Source organism: Scylla paramamosain, unplaced genomic scaffold, assembly GCF_035594125.1.
Source record: "Scylla paramamosain isolate STU-SP2022 unplaced genomic scaffold, ASM3559412v1 Contig65, whole genome shotgun sequence".
NCBI classification, from domain to species: domain Eukaryota; kingdom Metazoa; phylum Arthropoda; class Malacostraca; order Decapoda; family Portunidae; genus Scylla; species Scylla paramamosain.
In genome coordinates, this window is record NW_026973730.1 from 423995 (window position 1) to 445000 (window position 21006).

Sequence of the window (21006 nt, forward strand, 5' to 3'; positions counted from 1 at the left end):
ATATTTTCGTGTTATTCTTCCATTTATTCATATTCATACACTTTTCACTATTCTGTTTCTCTTATTCTTCTATTTTCTTTTATTTTGTTCAGCTTATATTCCGTCTCCTCTTGTTAAGACTAATTAAAGGTCATTTTAGTTCCTCTCAGTCTCTATTTAAATTAAGAGAAAATGCACAGAAATTAGCCTAGTTCCCAAGGATGTTTCTCCTGTTAAGAATGCAGAAATCTTGCTAATTTGTCACTAAAACTCTATAAAAAAACACCTTTAAAAATCAGTGTTTGTTTAAATAAAGGCACAGAAGTGTTATTCTCTATTAAATTAAGAGAAAGGGCACAGAAATTAGCCTAGTTCTCAAAGATGTTTCTCCTGTTAAGAATGCAGAAATCTTGCTAATTTGTCACTAAAACTCTATAAAAAACACCTTTAAAAATCAGTGTTTGTTTAAATAAAGGCACACAAGTGTTATTTTTTATTTAGATTAAGAGAAAGGGCACAGAAATTAGCATAGCTCTCAAGGATGTTTCTCCTGTTAAGAATGCAAAAATCTTGCTAATCTGACACTAAAACTCTATAAAACCACCTTTAAAAACCTATGTCAATTTAAATAAAGGCACAGAAGTGTTATTTTTTATTTAAATTAAGAGAAAGGGCACAGAAATTAGGCTAGTTCTCAAGGAAGTTTCTCCTGTTAAGAATGCAGAAATCTTGATAATTTGTCACTAAAACTCTATAAAAAACACCTTTATAAACTTATGTCAATTTAAATCAAGGCACAGAAGTATTATTCTTTATCTAAATTAAGAGAAAGGGCACAGAAATTAGCCTAGTTCTCAAGGATGTTTCTCATGTTAAGAATGCAAAAATCTTGCTAATCTGACACTGAAATTATATATATATAAAAAAAAAAAACACCCTTTAAAACCCGTATCAGTTTAAATAACCCTTTTAAATGCAGTTGTCTGGGGCAGAAGGGTTAATCTTTTCTGGTAAAGTAGATGATGCACTAATAAGGAAAATATATTGCAGAATGATAAAAAAAAACACACCCTTTAAAACCTGGTCAGTTTAAATAACCCTTTTAAATGCAGTTGTCTGGGGCAGAAGGGTTAATCTTTTCTGGGAAAGTAGATGATGCAATAATAGGAAGGAAAATATATTGCAGAATGAAAATAGAAACAAATAGTGGAAGAGGTGGATGAAAATAAACAGGTAGGAGTGAAGTATGAGTTTTTTGTGGATGAAAATGACTGAGAGGAACTAAAATGACCTTTAATTAGTCTTAACAAGAGGAGACGGAATATAAGCTGAACAAAATAATAGAAAATAGAAGAATAAGAGAAATTGAATAGTGAAAAGTGTATGTATATGAATAAATGGAAGAATAACATGAAAATATGAAATAGTTTCGAGTTTTATAAAAGATAGGCACAAATATACGAATATTAATGAGAGAGAAGGCTTTGAGATGTGTAGCAAAATTTAATAAAAGGAAATAGAGAGAAAAATGAGAAATTTAAGGGAAAAAAAACTTCCATTTGTAATCTAGTAGTCATAAGAATCAGGAAATAATATTAGATTATAGCCTAAATAACTTTGTGTTTACGAAAGAAATGGTTGTGTGTGTGTGCATGGAAGCATTAAAGAAGCAGTTTAATAAATAAAACATACTAATAAAAGTAATATGAGTAATTTTCTCACGGTATGTAATCAGAAAATAACACTAGATAAATGATAGGCTACACATGTTTGTTGTTTACGAATTAAATGGTTTTGTGTGTGTATGTGGGCATGATGGAAACATTTTAATATATAAAACAACTTGATATAACAATTTTGTCAATTTAAATAATCATAAAATAACTGTAGATGACATTATAAGGTAGATAGGTTTGTGTTTAGATGTTGGCGAAGAGTGGAGATAGGCTACGCAGTTATATGGTTAACGCCAGCATCCCATAAGTAGTTTTTTTGACATGGTTTCCTGATTATATAGATGTGGAAGAAAGTTGGCAATAGGGAGACTGGCGAGGGAGAGAGATAAATGGTGTTTGTTAGTAGTTAAAGGGTTAGTAGTCAGTGTTTATCAGCTACCTTTCACAAGTGTCCAAACATATAATATAAAGTCATAAAACTGAGAAAAATACAGAATAAAAAATAAGAATAAACGTTTTCTACTGAAAACAGCGATTAAAAACGATTGATTTAGGCAAAATTAAATAAGTAAACAAAACTTCTCCACATTCGAAGATGAAATAAATAGTCTGATTTTCTTTTTTGAAACGCGAAACAGAAAAAAAAAAACCAGACAAACAAACGAGAAAAAAAATAATTAACTCTTAATATTATAAAAATACGTAATTATATATACACACGAAAAAAAACAAATAAATGGATCAATAATTTTATTAATGAATGACGAAATCAACGAAATAATTAACTCATAAGACAAAACAAAAAACAAAACAAGTAACAATTAAATAAACAGAAAAATCAAAACAAACATTTCCGTGAAAAAACAATAACATTAATAAACAAATAAATAAATAAAAAATAAATAAATAAACCTGACAGGTGGGAGTTTGATGCGAGTCTTGAATATAGTGCAGTGGAAATATTAATCGCTCTTTAATCTTCGTTATTTCACCTCAAACGAGTAAGTTAACCATCAGATTTTATTGTGCAATGAATGAGGAATGAATGCTGGAAAAATGACAGCGCTGGGAGACATGACTGTTCAGATAACCGAGATTACATAAGGACTTCTTTTTGGGAATATTTAGATAATGTTATATGGGATTGTCACCCCTCTTTCTCTCTCTCTCTCTCTCTCTCTCTCTCTCTCTCTCTCTCTCTCTCTCTCTCTCTCTCTCTCGGTAATGTTAGGTAAGAAAGTTTTAATTAGTAGGACCTCAGAAAAATTTACTCCTTAAAATGTCATGTTTTCTCTCTTCCGTTCCTCTTGTATCAGGTTTTTCTCTAAAATCTTGAGAACTAGGCCAATTTCTGTGTCCTTTCTCTTAATTTAAATAAAGAATTACACTTCTGTGCCTCTATTAAAACTGACAAAGGTTTTAAAGGTGTTTTTATAGTGTTTTAGTGGAAGATAAGCAAGATTTCTGCATTCTTAACAGGGGAAACCTGGCTAATTCCTGTGGCCTTTCTGTTAACGCGGTCCTTTCCCTGTATATAATTGCAAAGCCTCTATTGCTGTATATTTTGTGCGTTCAGAAACATTATTGCTATTCTGTTCTCCCCCACAATCTTAATTCATCAGATTTGCTTTCCTTTTACACAATGGCATCTTGAACTAATGCCCCTAATAGAATATATTTTAAATTTCTCGCTATAGGTCTTATTTACTGCCTCTCATCTTTATTGCAGTTCCTATAAATATAATAAGGAAGAGGAAATATCAATGTAGGCATTTATTGAACTAAAACCCAGCTGAGTACGATAATTTTATAGGTTTATATGCGAGGCCGATGTAAACAAGGACCCAGACCAAGACCAAGATGGAGGATCGAAAGCCGCTGTGGATGTGGTGTTAGGAATTGAAATGTGAAGATTCCCGGTATAATAGGCCACGAAGAGGGACGGAAATAAGAGGAATTAACTATTTCCTGCCCCTGGAATAGTCGAGGTAAGGGAAATAAGGTGTGGAAGGCCGGGAAATAGGGAAACTGAGAGGGTGATAAGGGCAGGGGATGTTTGGGTCAAATATGCGGATTTTTATATTATTTTCGAGTTGTTTGTTCATTGTTGGTGTTATTTTTTCAATATGGCGTTCGTTTGGGTACGTTAGATATGTTTGCCATTCCTGTATCAGTTATTTCATCTTAATTTCCTTGTTTGTTTGTCTGTTTGTTTGTTTGTTTGTTTGATACAGGGGAATATTGGGATCCTTGCCTAGCTGAAAGAGAGAAGGAGAGACACACACACACACACACACACACACACACACACACAGAGAGAGAGAGAGAGAGAGAGAGAGAGAGAGAGAGAGAGGACCCCATTACACCACTAGTGAGGTGTTGTGGTCCCTGGCTGTCTGTGTGGTGTTAGTTGCCAGCTGTGCATTAGTGAAGCCAACCATTGCACTCATTATTTCATCATTCACATTATATATATCACAAATACACTGAGAAAGAGAGAGAGAGAGAGAGAGAGAGAGAGAGAGAGAGAGAGAGAGAGAGAGAGAGAGAGAGAGAGACCCCAGTACACCACTAGTGACGTGTTGTGGTCCCTGGCTGGCTGGGTGGTTATATATCTCACAAATACACTGAGAGAGAGAGAGAGAGAGAGAGAGAGAGAGAGAGAGAGAGAGAGAGAGAGAGAGAGAGAGGACCCAAGTACAGCATTATTGACTTTATTGATGTGACAAGTACACGGTTTTCATTGTAATATTTAGTTTAACTTATAAAAATATGGATTATTATTGTTACTTTTATCGTTTTATGAATTAGATGGTAAGTTTTTACTGGAATATATTGTGTAATTGTAATATAACAATGATTTTGGCCTGGCTTGGCTTAATTCAAGGCACACTGACGGAAATTAAATAGATAAATAAATAAATAAATATTCAACATTATTTTCAAATTAATTAATTGATAAATAATTAAATAAGCTTGTATTCTTATACTTTATATGAGTGAAACAGACACACACACACACACACACACACACACACACACACACACACACACACACACACACACACACACAAAGAATAACTGATAAAATTAATAATTACAGTCGATATGAAGGGTTAAATAAGGTGAATTCTGATTGGCCGGTGGGAGGGAAAGGCTTAAGGGCTCGGCCAGTCGTGGCGCTTCGCGAATGGGGTCTGTTCCGAGGCAAATATGGTGTCATGGCCTCGGGAAACGCAGAATTTTGATTGGAGTTGGTTTTTTGTTTGTTTTTAAGCTCAGAATTAATCAAACTAATTGCCAAAAAGCAACAGAGACATCAATTAACATCTTCACATGTAATACCACAATTATTTCCGGATCACCTGAAGATCCGCCACCCCAGATTGTCTCACCTGAAGATCCGCCACCCCAGACTCTCTCACTTGGTTAGGTTAGGTTAGGTTAGGTTAGCCTTACCTAACCTTACCTAACCTAACCTAACCTAACAACATGAATGCATTAAAAAACTGAGTGGGTATAAAAAATGCAGAAAAAAAGTTTACTTCATTAAAAGTATGGGATCACCTGAAGATCCGCCACCCCGGATTGTCTCATCTGAAGATCTGCCACCCCGAGTGCGGCTGGGGTGGCGGATCTTCAGGTGATCCTTATTTCCTATGAATTCAACACCAGGAAGTTTTCAATGGTCATCACCAGACACAGCGTCCTACCACAGCTTCAACAGCAGGCAGCACTCGGACACTGCCGACAACTAGTCCCCTGTGAGCAGCATGCAGTGATATCACCAGATGCACAGCACAAGAAGAGCCAGTGACATTATTCACTGCCTCAAATAATCTTGTTTTCCAGAACAGTGATTATTGTGCTTATCATACACCAATAATTGTATATCTTGGTATTTTTTTTTATTTTATTTATTTGTGTATTTTCATGCTAAGATTACATGAAAATAATTGTATATCTTATTGTTTTTTGTACTGTTTTTATTGATTTATTTGTTGCTGTGCTTAAATTAACATAGAAATACTATTATTTTGTATTATTTTGTTCAGATTACATAAAAAAAAATAATTGCATCTCTTATTATTTTTGTATTATCTTATTTAAACAGTAATTATTGCAATTGTTTAATTATTGTCTCATTATTGACGCCAACTGTTGACTGGGAACCCGCAACCTAACCTAGCATTATTTTTTATTATTATTATTATTAATTGTTGTTGTTGTTGTTGTTGTTGTTGTTGTTGTTGTTAAGCCCTGTCTAATTTATTTTATATATTGCAGTAGTGTGTGTGCTGGGAGGACCTGAGCCACCTCCACCCCACCCTGCCCTGACACACTGGATCCCCACCAAACCTCTCCCTGCCCCTCCCTGTGGGGGAGGAGGAGGTCTGCGCCCCGCCCGCCCCGGCCCAATCACCTTCAGGCTTGGGGCAAAGGGTGCGCTGCGGCTGCCCCGCCCTGACCTGAAGGGCTTCCTGCCACAGGAGGAGGAGGAGGAGGAGGAGGAGGAGGAAGAGGCGCGGGTGCCCCCCCGGGGGACACGACAGCGGCGACGACGAGCCCCCCGTCCTGCACCCCCCGGCCCCCGAGCCCCGCCCCACCCACCATCAGCCACACCAGTCCCTACCACAGCCTCCGTCCCCCGCCCCCACACCAGGAGCACCTGCCCCGGGACTGCCTGCCCCGCCCCCAGCAGACACCGCCCCCAGCCTCCCCTGTCCAGAGGGAGCGCGCCCCTCACAGGTCACGCTCCCGCTCCCCCCGCCACCTGCCCCGTGCCAGGTCCCCTGTCACACTCCACAAGTCCCCGCCCCGCCCTAGCCCTGCCAAGGACCGCTCACCCCGCCCCCGCCGTCCCCAGGCCAGGACCCGCTCCCCACCAGGGGCAGGACACCTCCCCGGGGCCGCTCCCTCGTGCGTGCCCGCAGCCCCTACAAGAACCGGTCCCCGCCACCCCGGGCACGCTCTCCTCCCAAGGCTAAGTCCCAGGGGCGCGGCCGCTCCCCCCACCGTGCTGCCTCCCCCATGCACGGCTGTTCACCACCGTGGGGAGCCAGTCCTCCTGGGGGGCGGGGCCGAGTCTCCCCGAAGCTGCGGTCGCCTCGCCGCACCCATGATTTTCGCTCCCGCAGCTGGTCCCCCCCAGCACCGCAGGAAGGCCGGCGGCGGCAGCCCCGAGGCGCGGCGCAGCAGGTGGGGCGGCAAGCTGGCCATGACCCCGCCCCGTCAGGCCAAGGGGGCCAGGGAGTGCCGCTCTCCTCTGCCCCGCCGCTACCGCAGCCCCACCTCTCCTTCACAGCCCCAGCCCCCTGCGCCGCTCCCCCTCCCGCAGCCCAGCCCGCCCCTACCACCACGGCCCACACACCCCAGAGCGCCCCCCCGATGGTGGCCGCTTCCCTGCTTCACCGCCAGATGGCTACTCAGGGCGTGGCGGCCGCCACACTCCCGAGGGCTCCCCACCCACAGACCACCACCAGTACCACAGCCCCGTGGGGCAGTACCGTGGGGCAGTACTGCATCAGTCCTCCCTTCTCCCGCAGCCCCCCGTGGAGCCCCGGTGGGGGGCGCCGCGCCAGCCCCATGGGGTGGCGCAGTCCACGCTACCAACACCAGCACCACCACCACTACACTCCCCCGCCCCATGACCGCTGGAGCCCCCAGCGCTCCCCACGCTGTGCTACCCGCTCCCCGGGGCGCCGCTCACCACCCCCCAGGCCACCGTGCCTCCCCGGGGCGGGGCCGCTCACCCCTGAGCCGCTCCCCACGCCACTCCCCGCGCCGGTGCCCGGGGCTGAGGTCCCCCCGCCGCTCCCCTTCCCCACGGGGTGAGGTGTACCCCTACGAGCGGCGGGGCTGGGGCGGGGCAGCCTGGGAGTGGAAGGCGTCCCAACACCACAGCCCCAAGGCAGAGCAGGGGGAGGCGCGGTACAGGAGGGGCAGCGCAGGGGACAGTGCCCCCTCAAGACAGACGCTGACTCCACCATCAGCGACTCAGAGCTGCCCTCCGCTGCGCCCCCTGCTCCCCCTAAAGCAGCAGCAGCAGCAGCAACAGCCACAGCAGGTGTACAGCTGGCCCTACCCTCCACAACCACAGCAGGTAAGAAGAGGCAGGCAGGCTGGTTGTCACTGCCTGTGGCACTGCAGCACTGTGGCACTCAACACAGCCACAGCAGGAGAGGCAGGGGAGAGCTCTCACACACACACACACACACACACACACACACACACACACACACACACACACACACACACACACACACACACACACACACATTACTTATATAACTGTCACTAATTACACACAAGTAATTCTTTCACAGGTCAATTATCAACCCCCAAACTAACCCCCTCCTTCCAACAGTTCCAGTACCCTTATGATGCAGCTGAGGGGACTGACACTGCCACCACCACCACCACCACTGCCACCACCGCCACAACAAGGGTTATTCAGGTGTTGCCCCAATATGCTTCAACCCCACAGCCCCACTCCCCCATGACAGTGCAGGCAGGGAATGTCATACAGGTGAGAGAGAGAGAGAGAGAGAGAGAGAGAGAGAGAGAGAGAGAGAGAGAGAGAGAGAGAGAGAGAGAGAAAGAGAGAAAGTTTTTTACATACAGAAAGGAGAGACAGAGATAGAAAATCAATCTACTACTACTACTACTACTACTACTACTACTACTACTACTACTACTACTACTACTACTACTACTACTACTTCTGACCACCTCCCTCCCCCTCAGGTTGTTCCAGGGAGGTGGAGGTGGGCCACACACACCTGGGTTACCTGTGGCTTGGCTGATCTCCCTCCTCCAGCAGGTGAGAGAGAGAGAGAGAGAGAGAGAGAGAGAGAGAGAGAGAGAGAGAGAGAGAGAGAGAGAGAGAGAGAGAGAGAGAGAGAGAGAGAGAGAGAGAGAGAGAGAGAGAGAGAGAGAGAGAGAGAGAGAGAGAGAGAGAGAGAGAGAGAGAGAGAGAGAGAGAGAGTATATTTATATATATCTGATTGTATTTATTTGTGTATATTTTCCTTACAGAGTGATTGATTGATTAAATGATATATATTGGTGTTAATATATACAGACAGACTGGTATATAGACATTCTGATATGTGATGGCCAGTCTGTGGACCACAAGGCCTTTGTGGACCAATGAATGTTTTACACTAAGGTTTATTAAGACCAGTGTTTTATTCAGCTATCATGAAAAAAAAACAGTACATAATTATATAGTAAGTAATTCATAACTTTAACCCAATCAAATTATAGATACTTGCAAGAAATAATGATACCAATAACACAAGCAAATAATAATAATAATAATAATAATTACTACAAATTACAATTATATGTTTATAATAGTAGAGCTGATTACAATGGGAAAAATAATAAATACAACGAATAATTACGAGAGCTGGGTCCAGTGCTTGGTTCCTCGTGAGACGACACTCTGTTGGGCACGGGAGGTTCAGCAGAAGGGTATCTTAAGTTACCTGTCTGTCTTAACTGAATATCATGAGCCTGTGTCTGTTATGTTTGTATTAAGAGCTTTGTATACAAACGGCAAGGTCTGGAATACAGTAATGTCTCCAGTTTCTAGGAGTTTAAGGTCCCTAAATGTAAGACACTGGTAGGTTCGGACTTTTACTGTGTGTGTGAGCAACATATAGTGAGTTTTGTTTATGTTAAGAGATAATTTATTGGATTCCAGCCAGTTGACCACATGGATCAATTCAATATTCATTGAATGTTGAATGTAGTTCACTTAGGACCAGATATAAACACTAATATTCTCCAATTCCTTTAAGAAATCTTTTAAATTACCACTAGGAGAAAAAGAGAGAGAGAGAGAGAGAGAGAGAGAGAGAGAGAGAGAGAGAGAGAGAGAGAGAGAGAGAGAGAGAGAGAGAGAGAATGTTTTAGATATTATTATTATTATTATTATTATTGTTATTATTATTATTATTATTATTATTATTATTACATATTTTGTCTTTCTCATTATTTCTCTTATTATCTCATCATTTCTTCTTCTTCTTCTTCTTCTTCTTCTTCTTCTTCTTCTTCTTCTTCTTCTTCTTCTTCTTCTTCTTCTTCTTCTTCTTCTTCTTCTTCTTCTTATTATTATTATTACATATTTCTCTCTCTCTCTCTCTCTCTCTCTCTCTCTCTCTCTCTCTCTCTCTCTCTCTCTCTCTCTCTCTCTCTCTCTCTCACAGATCCCACAAACTTACAATAATACTTTTACCCTTCTCTCTCATCCTCTCTCTCACTTCCACTGACTCTCTCTCTCTCTCTCTCCTTTTGCAGCAAATCCCAAGAATCAACGAGGACATTGTGGACCCAGAGATTGCAACAGCAGCAAGAGAGAGAGAGAAGCAAGAGAGGAGGGAGAGGAAGGAGGAGGAGGAGAGAGAGAGGAAGCCAGGAGGGAGGTACGTCAGAGAGAGAGGGAGAGGAAGAGGTTGATTCTATTACAACAACAACTGCAACAACAACAACAGTTAGTCAGTGAGGAGGGGGAGGGGCCGTCCTCTGATGCTGAGGATGAGGTATTGTTCAGGGTAAGTAGTAGTAGTAGTAGTAGTAGTAGTAGTAGTAGTAGTAGTGCATCCATTTTTAAACTTTCCGAGATAATCTTATTTCAACAGGTAGAGATGAAAAGTCCTCTAACTGATAAAAAAAAACATTATCTATTTATTTTGTTATGTAGGAGGGGCACCAGCCAGCCGTGGGAGACAAAACTGCAATAAAAGAAGACTCTCTGAGGTGTGGCTCCCCAAAATAGAATTACAAATGGTAGTCTGAGTTTACATGAACACTGGAGGGTGCTGTCAGGCCAAACCAGCCCCCCATCTGTGCCTATGCAGTGTCTGGCCAGGCACTAGTGTGTTTTGGGGGCTCAGACCAGCACATTCCCACTGTTTATCCATTGTTTGAGTTGATGCATTGTCTGGCCAGCCACTTGTGTGTATGTAGGGGACTCGGACAAGTTTATTTAATGTTCAGTGACCCGTTTGCAGGCACAGGGGTGTTGACAAGCTGGGTGTGCAGGAGATAGACAGTTAGAAAGGTTTACAGTTCAAATGCTACATGTATCTTAAAAATACAGATAATAAGTGGATAAATAGATTGAAATTAATATAAAATACCATTCTTTATTTAACACTTAACCAAACTTAACCAACATACACACACACGCTAACTCAGACAGTACCCTAACTACCTTAGCATCCCGCAGGAGGCCATGTCCGAGGTGCCAGTGGTGGGGTCGCCAGTTCCAGAGTACGAAGTGGAGGAGGAAGAGGAAGAAGAGGACGAGGAGGAGGCACGGATGAGGAAGAAGAAAGATTATTACCTGTAGCCCTCCCTCCAGCTGATAAGGGGATATTAATGAGGCCTTCCTACAGGTGTGTCTGTGTACCTGTGTGTCTCTTTCCATCTCTCCCTCTCATTTTTCCAGTTTCCCATTATTTTCTCCACCATCTTCCAGCCTCTCACTGTCTTTTCTCAGCCTCTCCCAGCCTCTCACAACCTGTCACACCCTCTCCCAGCTATTCACAGCCTATCACAGACATAACCTATGTCACTCCCTGGATCAAGTATCAGTCCAAATTTCATCACAGACATAACCTTAAATGCTGCTGGTGTGAAAAATATCTTCCTGTGAAATGGAAGGCCATATCATTAGAATATCATAGAGAGAGAGGACTGCAATGTGCAAAGACAACAAAGTCGAGATTCTTCCAACATGCCGACGCCTTTGAAGGAGTGATAAATAGCAGGCATCAGTAACTAGCTAAACTTACACATATTCACATTTTCACTCTACAGTTACGAGACCCAGATGGTGTTCCTCGGCCTTTAGATCTGAACTTCTTCAAGTATTCTGCCTCAGTGGCTCGTTCCCCATCCTTCATCAACATGAGGGAGGTGTCTTGTCGCTTCAAGCTGCCCCCTGGCACTTACTGCATTGTGCCATCCACCTTTGAGCCTAATGAAGAAGGAGAGTTCATTTTGAGAGTCTTCTCTGAAAAAGCCAATGAAATGGAGTAAGTGTTTATTGTCTCTCTCTCTCTCTCTCTCTCTCTCTCTCTCTCTCTCTCTCTCTCTCTCTCTCTCTCTCTCTCTCTCTCTCTCTCTCTCTCTCTCTCTCTCTCTCTCTCTCTCTCTCTCTCTCTCTCTCTCTCTCTCTCTCTCTCTCTCTCTCTCTCTCTCTCTCTCTCTCTCTCTCTCTCTCTCTCTCTCTCTCTCTCTCTCTCTCTCTCTCTCTCTCTCTCTCTCTCTCTCTCTCTCTCTCTCTCTCTCTCTCTCTCTCTCTCTCTCTCTCTCTCTCTCTCTCTCTCTCTCTCTCTCTCTCTCTCTCTCTCTCTCTCTCTCTCTCTCTCTCTCTCTCTCTCTCTCTCTCTCTCTCTCTCTCTCTCTCTCTCTCTCTCTCTCTCTCTCTCTCTCTCTCTCTCTCTCTCTCTCTCTCTCTGATCTCTCTCTCTCTCTCTCTCTCTCTCTCTCTCTCTCTCTCTCTCTCTCTCTCTCTCTCTCTCTCTCTCTCTCTCTCTCTCTCTCTCTCTCTCTCTCTCTCGCTTATATAATTTCACTGAAATGCAAAAGTATGTTGAATGAAAATCAATGATCTGAGTATGAATTTTACCAAGAGATGAAGGGTAAGACAACATGACTGAGGTTTTCAGATTGGTAAGACAGCTTAATTATAGAGTAACAAATCTCAGACCACTCAATTTGCTCTCTTTAGAATCATGGAATGTGTGAAGTGGCCTGATTCATGTCTTCAAACTTATAAGTGGTTTTAACAAGGGATTATTAAATATCATAAATATCAAGAAAAGATTAGATGAATATATATATATATATATATATATATATATATATATATATATATATATATATATATATATATATATATATATATATATATATATATATATACGGGAGGTAGGAGAAAAACACAGGTGTATGGAGTTGAGTTTACTCCCGACCAGTTTCCTACAGCTTCTTCAGCTGAAGAAGCTGTAGGCAAAACTGGTCAGGAATAAACTCAACTCCATACACCTGTGTTTTCCTCCTACCTCCTCCAAGTTGTCTAAATGTCTGAACAATAATAACAATAATAATAAAAATAATAATAATGTCAAAAAGTGCAGACAGAATTTGGCAAGAGTACTATGACACAGACAGGAAATTACCTGATAAGAAATTAACAAATCCACAGATTAAGAATGTGAAAAGAATTAGGAATAATGTTTCAAGATAACTTATCATCAGACACACTTAAAAACAGGTTCAGAGGAAAGACATAAACCAAGGAAAATGATCAGGGACTGCCACGTGTAAGCCTGGTCGCTTCTTGCAGCTTCCCTTATTTCTTATGTTATGTTCTTATAAGAACGACATTCAGTTAGATGAAACAATTTCCATGATCCATCCAAAACTGGAATATTCAACAATCATATGGTCATCATACTGAGAGAGACCATAAGGAACATAAACAGAATATGAAGAGCATCAACCAAGATAGTGAAGAAAGATTAGCAAAAAATAAATAAATAAATAAACAAATAAATAAATACGTAAAATAAATAAATAAATAAATAAATAAATACATGAAAAGGGGAAATCATATAATATCCAAGGCATCAAAGAAATTCCAAGATGACAGATTTCATATATATATATATATATATATATATATATATATATATATATATATATATATATATATATATATACATATATATGTATATATATACATATATATATATATATATATATATATATATATATATATATATATATATATATATATATATATATATATATATATATATATATATATATATATATATATTTTTTTTTTTTTGTGATTAAAGAGATACAAGATACAGCAAGAAATTCAAATGACTGCTCATATGAAAGATATCAATGAATACAATTTTTCTCATAGCAATGCTGAAACTTGGATTGAACACCTTGGATACAAAGTAGTCCACATTAGGAATATTAAACACTTGAAAGCCAAACAGGACATTACTGGATATAAATATGTGTCAGTACAAGCACTGTTCTTTTCCTGTATGTCAAAACTGGGGAAATACACACTCACACACACAACATTGTATCTAATTAGGGCTATCTACACTTGCTCTTGTCTTTTGTAAGTGTGTGTGTGTGTGTGTGTGTGTGTGTGTGTGTGTGTGTGTGTGTGTGTGTGTGTGTGTGTGTGTGTGTGTGTGTGTGCCTAAGTTCTCTCCACAACCCAACATTTTCTATCACTTCCATCTCCTCCCAGTTAATTCCTTTAGTGTTGAAGTCACCTACTAAGAACACTTTGTCACTTTTCCTTATCATTTCCTCTATGCTATTTCTTGTTTTTAGTTGCATAGTTTTATATCTACTGGTCTTCCATGCATTAGTTTTTGGTGATACATAAGTCATGATAACTTTCCTTTTTCACTTCCTTTGATCTTAATCACAATACTCAAAGTTTCCACCATTCCATCACCATATTCCACTTCCTCAACAACAATATCCTCTTTTACCAATATCATCACTCCTCCTCCCTTTCCTACTACTACTACTACTACTACTACTACTACTACTACTACTAACAGCCCCTATATCTTACAGGAAAAGCGTACCAGCCAGCCTGCCCACCACACCCATGTCAACAACCACTTTGTCGTCACTGCAGAAAAACACAATCAACATGACCCGTTCTCCCCTAAGGTAAGCTCCTGGGGGTGTGTGCGGGTCCTAGGGGTGTCTGGGGATCTTCTAAGGGGTCCTGGGAGCTTGGGGAGGATCTGCGAGGTGTTATTGTGGGTGAATATTTAATCCTTCTATCCTGAGGTGGCCCGTGGAGGTGTGTGGGTCTTGTGGGTGTGGGGGTCTTCTAAGGGGGTCCTGTGAGCTTGAGGAGGGTCTGAGAAGTCTTTTGTGGGTAAATAGTTAATCTTTCAATGTTGAGGAAGCCCCTGGAGGTGTGTGGGGGTCCTGAAGGTGTGCGGGTGTCCTAGGGGACACCCGCACACCATAAACTGACACTGTTATCTTGTTCTGTGTGTCTGTAATTAGTATGAAGTTGTCAGCAATGGTGGAAGTCTAATTAATGAGTTTGTTTTTCTTCCAGACTCAAAGGGTTCTCAATGCAACACTGCTGATTTCAAGATACTGACAAGAACTGACTGTCACCTTGCTATGTCCAACAGGTGTGTATGTGTGTGTGTGTGTGTGTGTGTGTGTGTGTGTTTACCGAGTGGTTTATGGGAGGGTAGTAATCTTAAGGAGGCCTCATTTTGTTTTGTGGCTTGCTTGTGACTTGTCTTATCTTCTACTCTTATGTTAATAGCCTCTGTAACTTGCTGGGGGAAGGCACCACCAGTCTGCCCACCCCTTAAACACCCCAACACACCTGCAAACACACAACAACACATTAAAAACACATTACAACATACAAACTCCTTCAAAACACACCAAAATATCCTCAAACACTTCTAGACACACCACCACCACCACCACTACTACTACTACTACTACTACTACTACTACTACTACTACTACTACTACTACTACTACTACTACTACTACTAACAGCCCCTACATCTTACAGGAAAAGCGTACCAGCCAGCCTGCCCACCACACCCAAGTCAACAACCACTCTGTCGTCACTGCAGAAAAACACAATCAACATGACCCGTTCTCCCCTAAGGTAAGCCGCTGGGGGTGTGTGGGGGTCTTCTAAGGGATCCTGGGAGCTTGAGGAGGGTCTGAGAGGTCTTCTTGTGGGTAAATAGTTAATCTTTCAATCTTGAGGAAGCCCGTGGAGGTGTGTTGGGGTCTTGTGGGTGTGGAGGTCTTCTAAGGGGGATCCTGGGAGCTTGAGGAAGGGTCTGAGAAGGTCTTCTTGTGGGTAAATAGTTAATCTTTCAATCTTGAGGAAGCCCCTGGAGGTGTGTGGGGAGAGAGAGAGAGAGAGAGACTTGCCAAGCATTTAAAACATGTTAACTACAAATTAGAGAAAAAAAAACTGATATTTTAAATAAAACTCCAAAACACAACATTAAATCTCATTAAATCGGTCTTATTGTAATTTGAACAGTGGATATATGCAACTAAATTTATAATGCTGATGGTAAATTTTAAAGGTTTATCTGCATTTTGGGGAAAGAAGGTTAGTTTAGTTATTGCTCAGGAGATTAAAAAGAAATACACATAGCATATGAAAAACATAAGACAGATTTAGTGGTGGCCCCCAGGGTTATATTATTAATCTCTTTTTTGCCTTCCAGATGACTATGTTGGTAACAGCTTATGTTTCTGGACATATTGCCTCTTAGTTACATTCAGAGTGAGGGAGATTTGCAGAGGACACAGAAGGTATGTGTCAATTTTTGTTATTACTGTCACTGTTCTCTTGATATATATGTGTGTATTAGTGGTATATTAGACCCCTTCAAAGGGGGTCCTGGGAGCTTGAGGAGGGTCTGAGAGGTCTTTTTGTGGGTAAAACACATCTTTCACATCTTGAGGAAGCACACACACAGTCACAGTGTGTGGGTGAGAGAGAGAGAGAGAGACTGTGCCAATCGTGTCTGTAAAAACATGGGTAACACGGCACAATCAAAACTGGCTCCACCTCACACTTTTTCACAATTCTCCAAACACAACATTCAATCTCATTAAATTGGTCTTATTGTAATTTGAACAGTGGCATATATGCCTGGTGTTTTGTGGTGTAAATTATTGATGTTTATCAGTATTCTGGGGTTTTAGTGTTATTATTGTGTTTGCTCAGGATTCCTGAGCATATTGTTTTTTTTGATATGGTATGATAGCAGTGAATTAACATAAGACAAGGTATTTTTTTTTCATTAACATTATTCTTGTTAATTTCTCTGGTGTTTTCTCATGTTTAACTAAATTTGTTTGCTTATATTTTCTGGACATATTTAGTTACTTTAGGCAGATTATGAAAGATTTGATGCCTCTCTGCTGGTTCTATCCAGTCAACTAATAATACTACGTTCTGTGGTATCATTATTTCTGGTAAACCCATAAGTAAGTTTCCAAATGCAGTTTTAAACTCATCTGTTCCTTGCGTTCCCCATTACATTTTACACACGCACACACACACAGTCATGGTTTGCGGTGTTGCTACCACTGTTGTGTGGGCTGTGGCATCACTTCCGTGTCTGGTACTGGGTAACACGGCACAATCTGGCGCATCACAAACTGTGTACTTCACACCTGAATGTCATCTCTCAGGCCACCAGCACTCCAGCACCCGTGTACCTGGCACCAAGAGGATGTTTTGTGGTGTTTATTGATGTTTTTTTCAGCATTAAAGCCTGTGGGAGTGTTTTAGTGTTTATTATTGTGTTTAGTTAGGTTAATATTGTTTTTTTGACTCTAGTGGTAGGGAATAGCTTTCAATGTGGGGCAGGGAATTTTCTAAGGTATTTTTTTTTTTAGGAGGAAAGATTTTCTTGTATAATTTCTCTTCAGATATGTAGTTTCTATTTTTTGCTTATATTAGTCACTGTTGGTGTTCAGGTTAGGTTACACCTGCTGTTTAAAGGATAAGGTGTGCGACTGCTCACTTCATACAGAATATCTAAATAAGCACTGGGCATTTTTCTGGTAAAACCCATGGCCTAGATTTCCTCGGAAGTCAGTCATTTCATTGACCCTCGGAACCAGTCATTCATCCCTTTCTCTGGTGAAACTCTGGAACTCCCTGTTTGCCTGTTTCCTGTATTTCCACCTGTCCTATGCTTGAATTCTTTCAAGAGGTGGTTTCAAGACAGCAAATGTGTACTTCATCAAGTTTTGACCAGCAGACTGATCTCCGTGTCTGACCAAGAGGACTGGCAGATTCTCAGCATTAAGGGCATATTTTTAGATTAATGGATTTAGTTGTTACCCTTGGACTCTAGTGGTAGGGAATAGTTTCAATGTAAAAGTTAGGTTAGGTTAGGAGGAAAGATCCCTTATGTATAGCTCTCATGATGTAGTAGCAAAAATTAGTCACTGTTGGTGTTAGGTTAGGTTAGGAGAACACAGGTGACACTGCACACACACACACACACACACACACACACACACAGCACTTCACACACACGCACACACACACACACACACACACACCCTCGGAACCAGTCATTCATCCCTTTTCTGGTAAACTCTGGAACTCCCTGCCTGCTTCTGATTTCACACTCCTAGGCACTTGAATTCCTTCAAGAGGGAGGTTTCAAGACACTTATTCAGCGTGCAGTGTTTGACCACTGCTCTGACCCTTTTCATGGACTGGCATCTCCCTCAGTGGGCATATTGTTTTTAATGGAGGAAAATTGGCCAGTGTCCTATCCTACATAAAAAACCCTCACTTGAAAGTCCCTCTCTGGTTCATGAGGTGCTGGCAAAGATGGATTGAGTTAGGATTAAGTTGCACACACACACACACACACACACACACACACACACACACACACACACACACACACACACACACACACACACACACACACACACACACACACACACACACACACCTGGAAATCCCTCTGGTTCATGAGGTGCTGGGAGAAAGCAGGGTGAGAACACACATGCACACACATAGAGCACGAAGGGAGAAGCACACAGGTTCACACAGTGTGTCACACAGAGCCTGACGGTGCAGCCTAGGGGCATCTCCCTCATTGGCACAGTTGTTGAACACATCGGAAGGAAAACACACACAACCAGATTACTACAGAGACAAAGAGAGGCTGGAGATTGACTGTGGAAAGATGGATTGAGTTAATTGTTGCACACACACACACACACACACACACACACACACACACACACACACACACACACACACACACACACACACACACACACACACACACACACCATCTATCCTCTTCATAAGTTCGCCGAGGCTGTTGCATACTTAAGAGAACACAAGAATAACTGAGAAACACACACACACACACACACACACACACACACACACACACACACACACACACACACACACACACACACACACACACACACACCTTCAATCTTCTCCACTCTCCTGATTGGTGAACGGATGCATGGATAGGTTAGGTTTGGCAATAAAGTAATCTTTTTGAATGCCTAGTGTCTTCTTTGCTAATAGATTGATTGATAGATAGATAGTTGATTGATAGATTGATGGATACACCAGATAGCTGTCTGCCTCCACCACCGCTGCTCCGCTTCAATCTTCCCTCGTATGTCTAACAAAATAAACTGATTGGATAGATAAACTGATAGATAGGTTTGGTAAAGTAATCTTTTTGAATGCCTAGTGTCTGTACTTCCTGCTTGTTGATTGATAGATAGATAGATTGATAGCTGATGGACATAGGTTTTTAATACTGTAATCTTTCATGATTCTAGTGACAGATTAACAAACTGATGGATAGATAAACTGATAGATATTTGGTACTCATATTTTGAAACACTTCTGTGCTAATACTTCCTCTGACCTTGAAAAACAGTCTTGATAAAGCTGTACAAAGCATTTTTAAGTGTGTTTTTCATGATTCTGGTAACAGATTAACAAGACTTCTACATTATCAACAGGAGAAAGCACTCTTGAAAACTGGCTAATCATCTCCTTGACCTTGAAAAACAGTCTTGATAAATGAGCAAAGCATTTTTAAGTGTTTTTAAAATCAGATTAACAAGACTTCTACATTATGAACAGGAGAAACACTCTGAGAACACAGCTAATTATCCCTCTGCACTCTGGAAAATGATGGCAGAGAAGGAACAAGAAAGCAGAGCATTACAGAATAGGCCCTTACAAGACAAGAACTTAATCTAAATCACAAAGTAGGAAAAGACATTGAAAACCTCACCTTTAGGAACCACCTCATGAAGGAAGACGATGAAGAAGGGTGTGACAAGGTCGTTGATCCCCTGCACGTAACCTGAGGCAGGGTGACGGATGGCCCAGATGTACAGAATGCGCTCAAACATTTCTTGTACGATTGTTTGTTGGAACAACGGAATCAGGGGAGACATGCGTGGGATGTCAATGTGAATCTGTGGAGAGACATGGGTTTGGTGAGACTAGGTTAAGTTTGGTTAGGTTAAGTTAAGTTTGGTTAGGTTAGGTTAGGTTAAGTTTGGTTAGGTTAGGTTAAGTTAGGTTTGGTTAGGTTAGGTTAGGTTAAGTTAAGTTTGGTTAGGTTATGTTAAGTTAGGTTAAATTCGATTAGGTTAGGTTAAGTTAAGTTCGGTTAAGTTAAGTTTGGTTTGGTTAGGTTGGGTTAGGTTAAGTTTGGTTTGGTTAGGTTGGGTTAGGTTAAGTTTGGTTAGGTTAAGTTAGGTTTGGTTAGGTTAGGTTAAGTTTGGTTTGGTTTGGTTAGGTTTGGTTTGCTAAGGTTATGTTAGGTTAGGTTAGATGAGAGCAGTAGAGAGGAGAATACTTGCTTTTGTGGTCTCTATATTACAAGGATAGAGATCTTAGTCAGTATATAAAAGAATGACTGAAAAGATACACCAGGTGACAAATATTCCTATGACAGGAGAATGAAGCTTTTAAACTGATATACACACATAGAAAATAAAGAAAAAGAGAGAGAAAAAAATATTGAAAGAAAAAAACAGGAAAGGAAGATTATCAACACACACACACACACACACACACACACACACACACACACACACACACACACACACACACACACACACACACACACACACCTGTCTAAAGGTATCTTGGTGGATATCCTCGTGCCTCGTGCCATAGTACTGGTCCACAAAACTCCATTATTCCTCTCGTTTCCTTCGCAGCGTGTCCTCTCGTCTCTCTGAGTTTGCTGGGAGGTAGCCCTGAGAGAGAGAGAGAGAGAAATTAATGTGTTTTTTTTTTTTTTTTTTTATATTACTAAAAATTAACAGACAAACAAAAACATTCATAACTTCACTAGTACTACCTAACACACACACATACATACACACATACATACATACATTTAATTACCTCCAAGCCACAGCACGGACTTGTGAGGGAATGCCAGACCAAGACAGTTTCCGCAGCTCCGGCAGGGAAGTGTTGGCTGCGTTGATCACCTCCAGGAACTTCTCTGTCCTTACCATGTCGCGCTCACTGTCTGCGGGGAGAAGAGAGAGAGAGAGAGAGAGAGAGAGAGAGAGAGAGAGAGAGAGAGAGAGAGAGAGAGAGAGAGAGAGAGAGATAGAGAAGGAGAGAAAGCATTATGACATCACAATAATTAAAAAAAACATTTAAAACATAGATGGATAAATCATTACTACTACTACTACTTCTACTACTACTACTACTACTACTACT

The 21006-nt window shown here is 41.4% G+C and overlaps 1 protein-coding gene across 1 annotated transcript in view; it reads left to right on the forward strand.

Moving 5' to 3' along the window:
• The first annotated feature begins 6124 nt into the window (after positions 1-6124).
• The window catches only part of LOC135098462 (proline-rich protein 2-like), a 37459-nt gene continuing 22577 nt past the window's right edge, over positions 6125-21006 (forward strand). Inside the window, exons 1-2 of the mRNA XM_064000856.1 lie at positions 6125-7758; positions 8023-8184. Coding sequence (XP_063856926.1) covers positions 6775-7758; positions 8023-8184 — 1146 coding nt within the window. The 5' untranslated portion in view covers positions 6125-6774. The remainder of the gene's footprint in view (positions 7759-8022; positions 8185-21006) is intronic.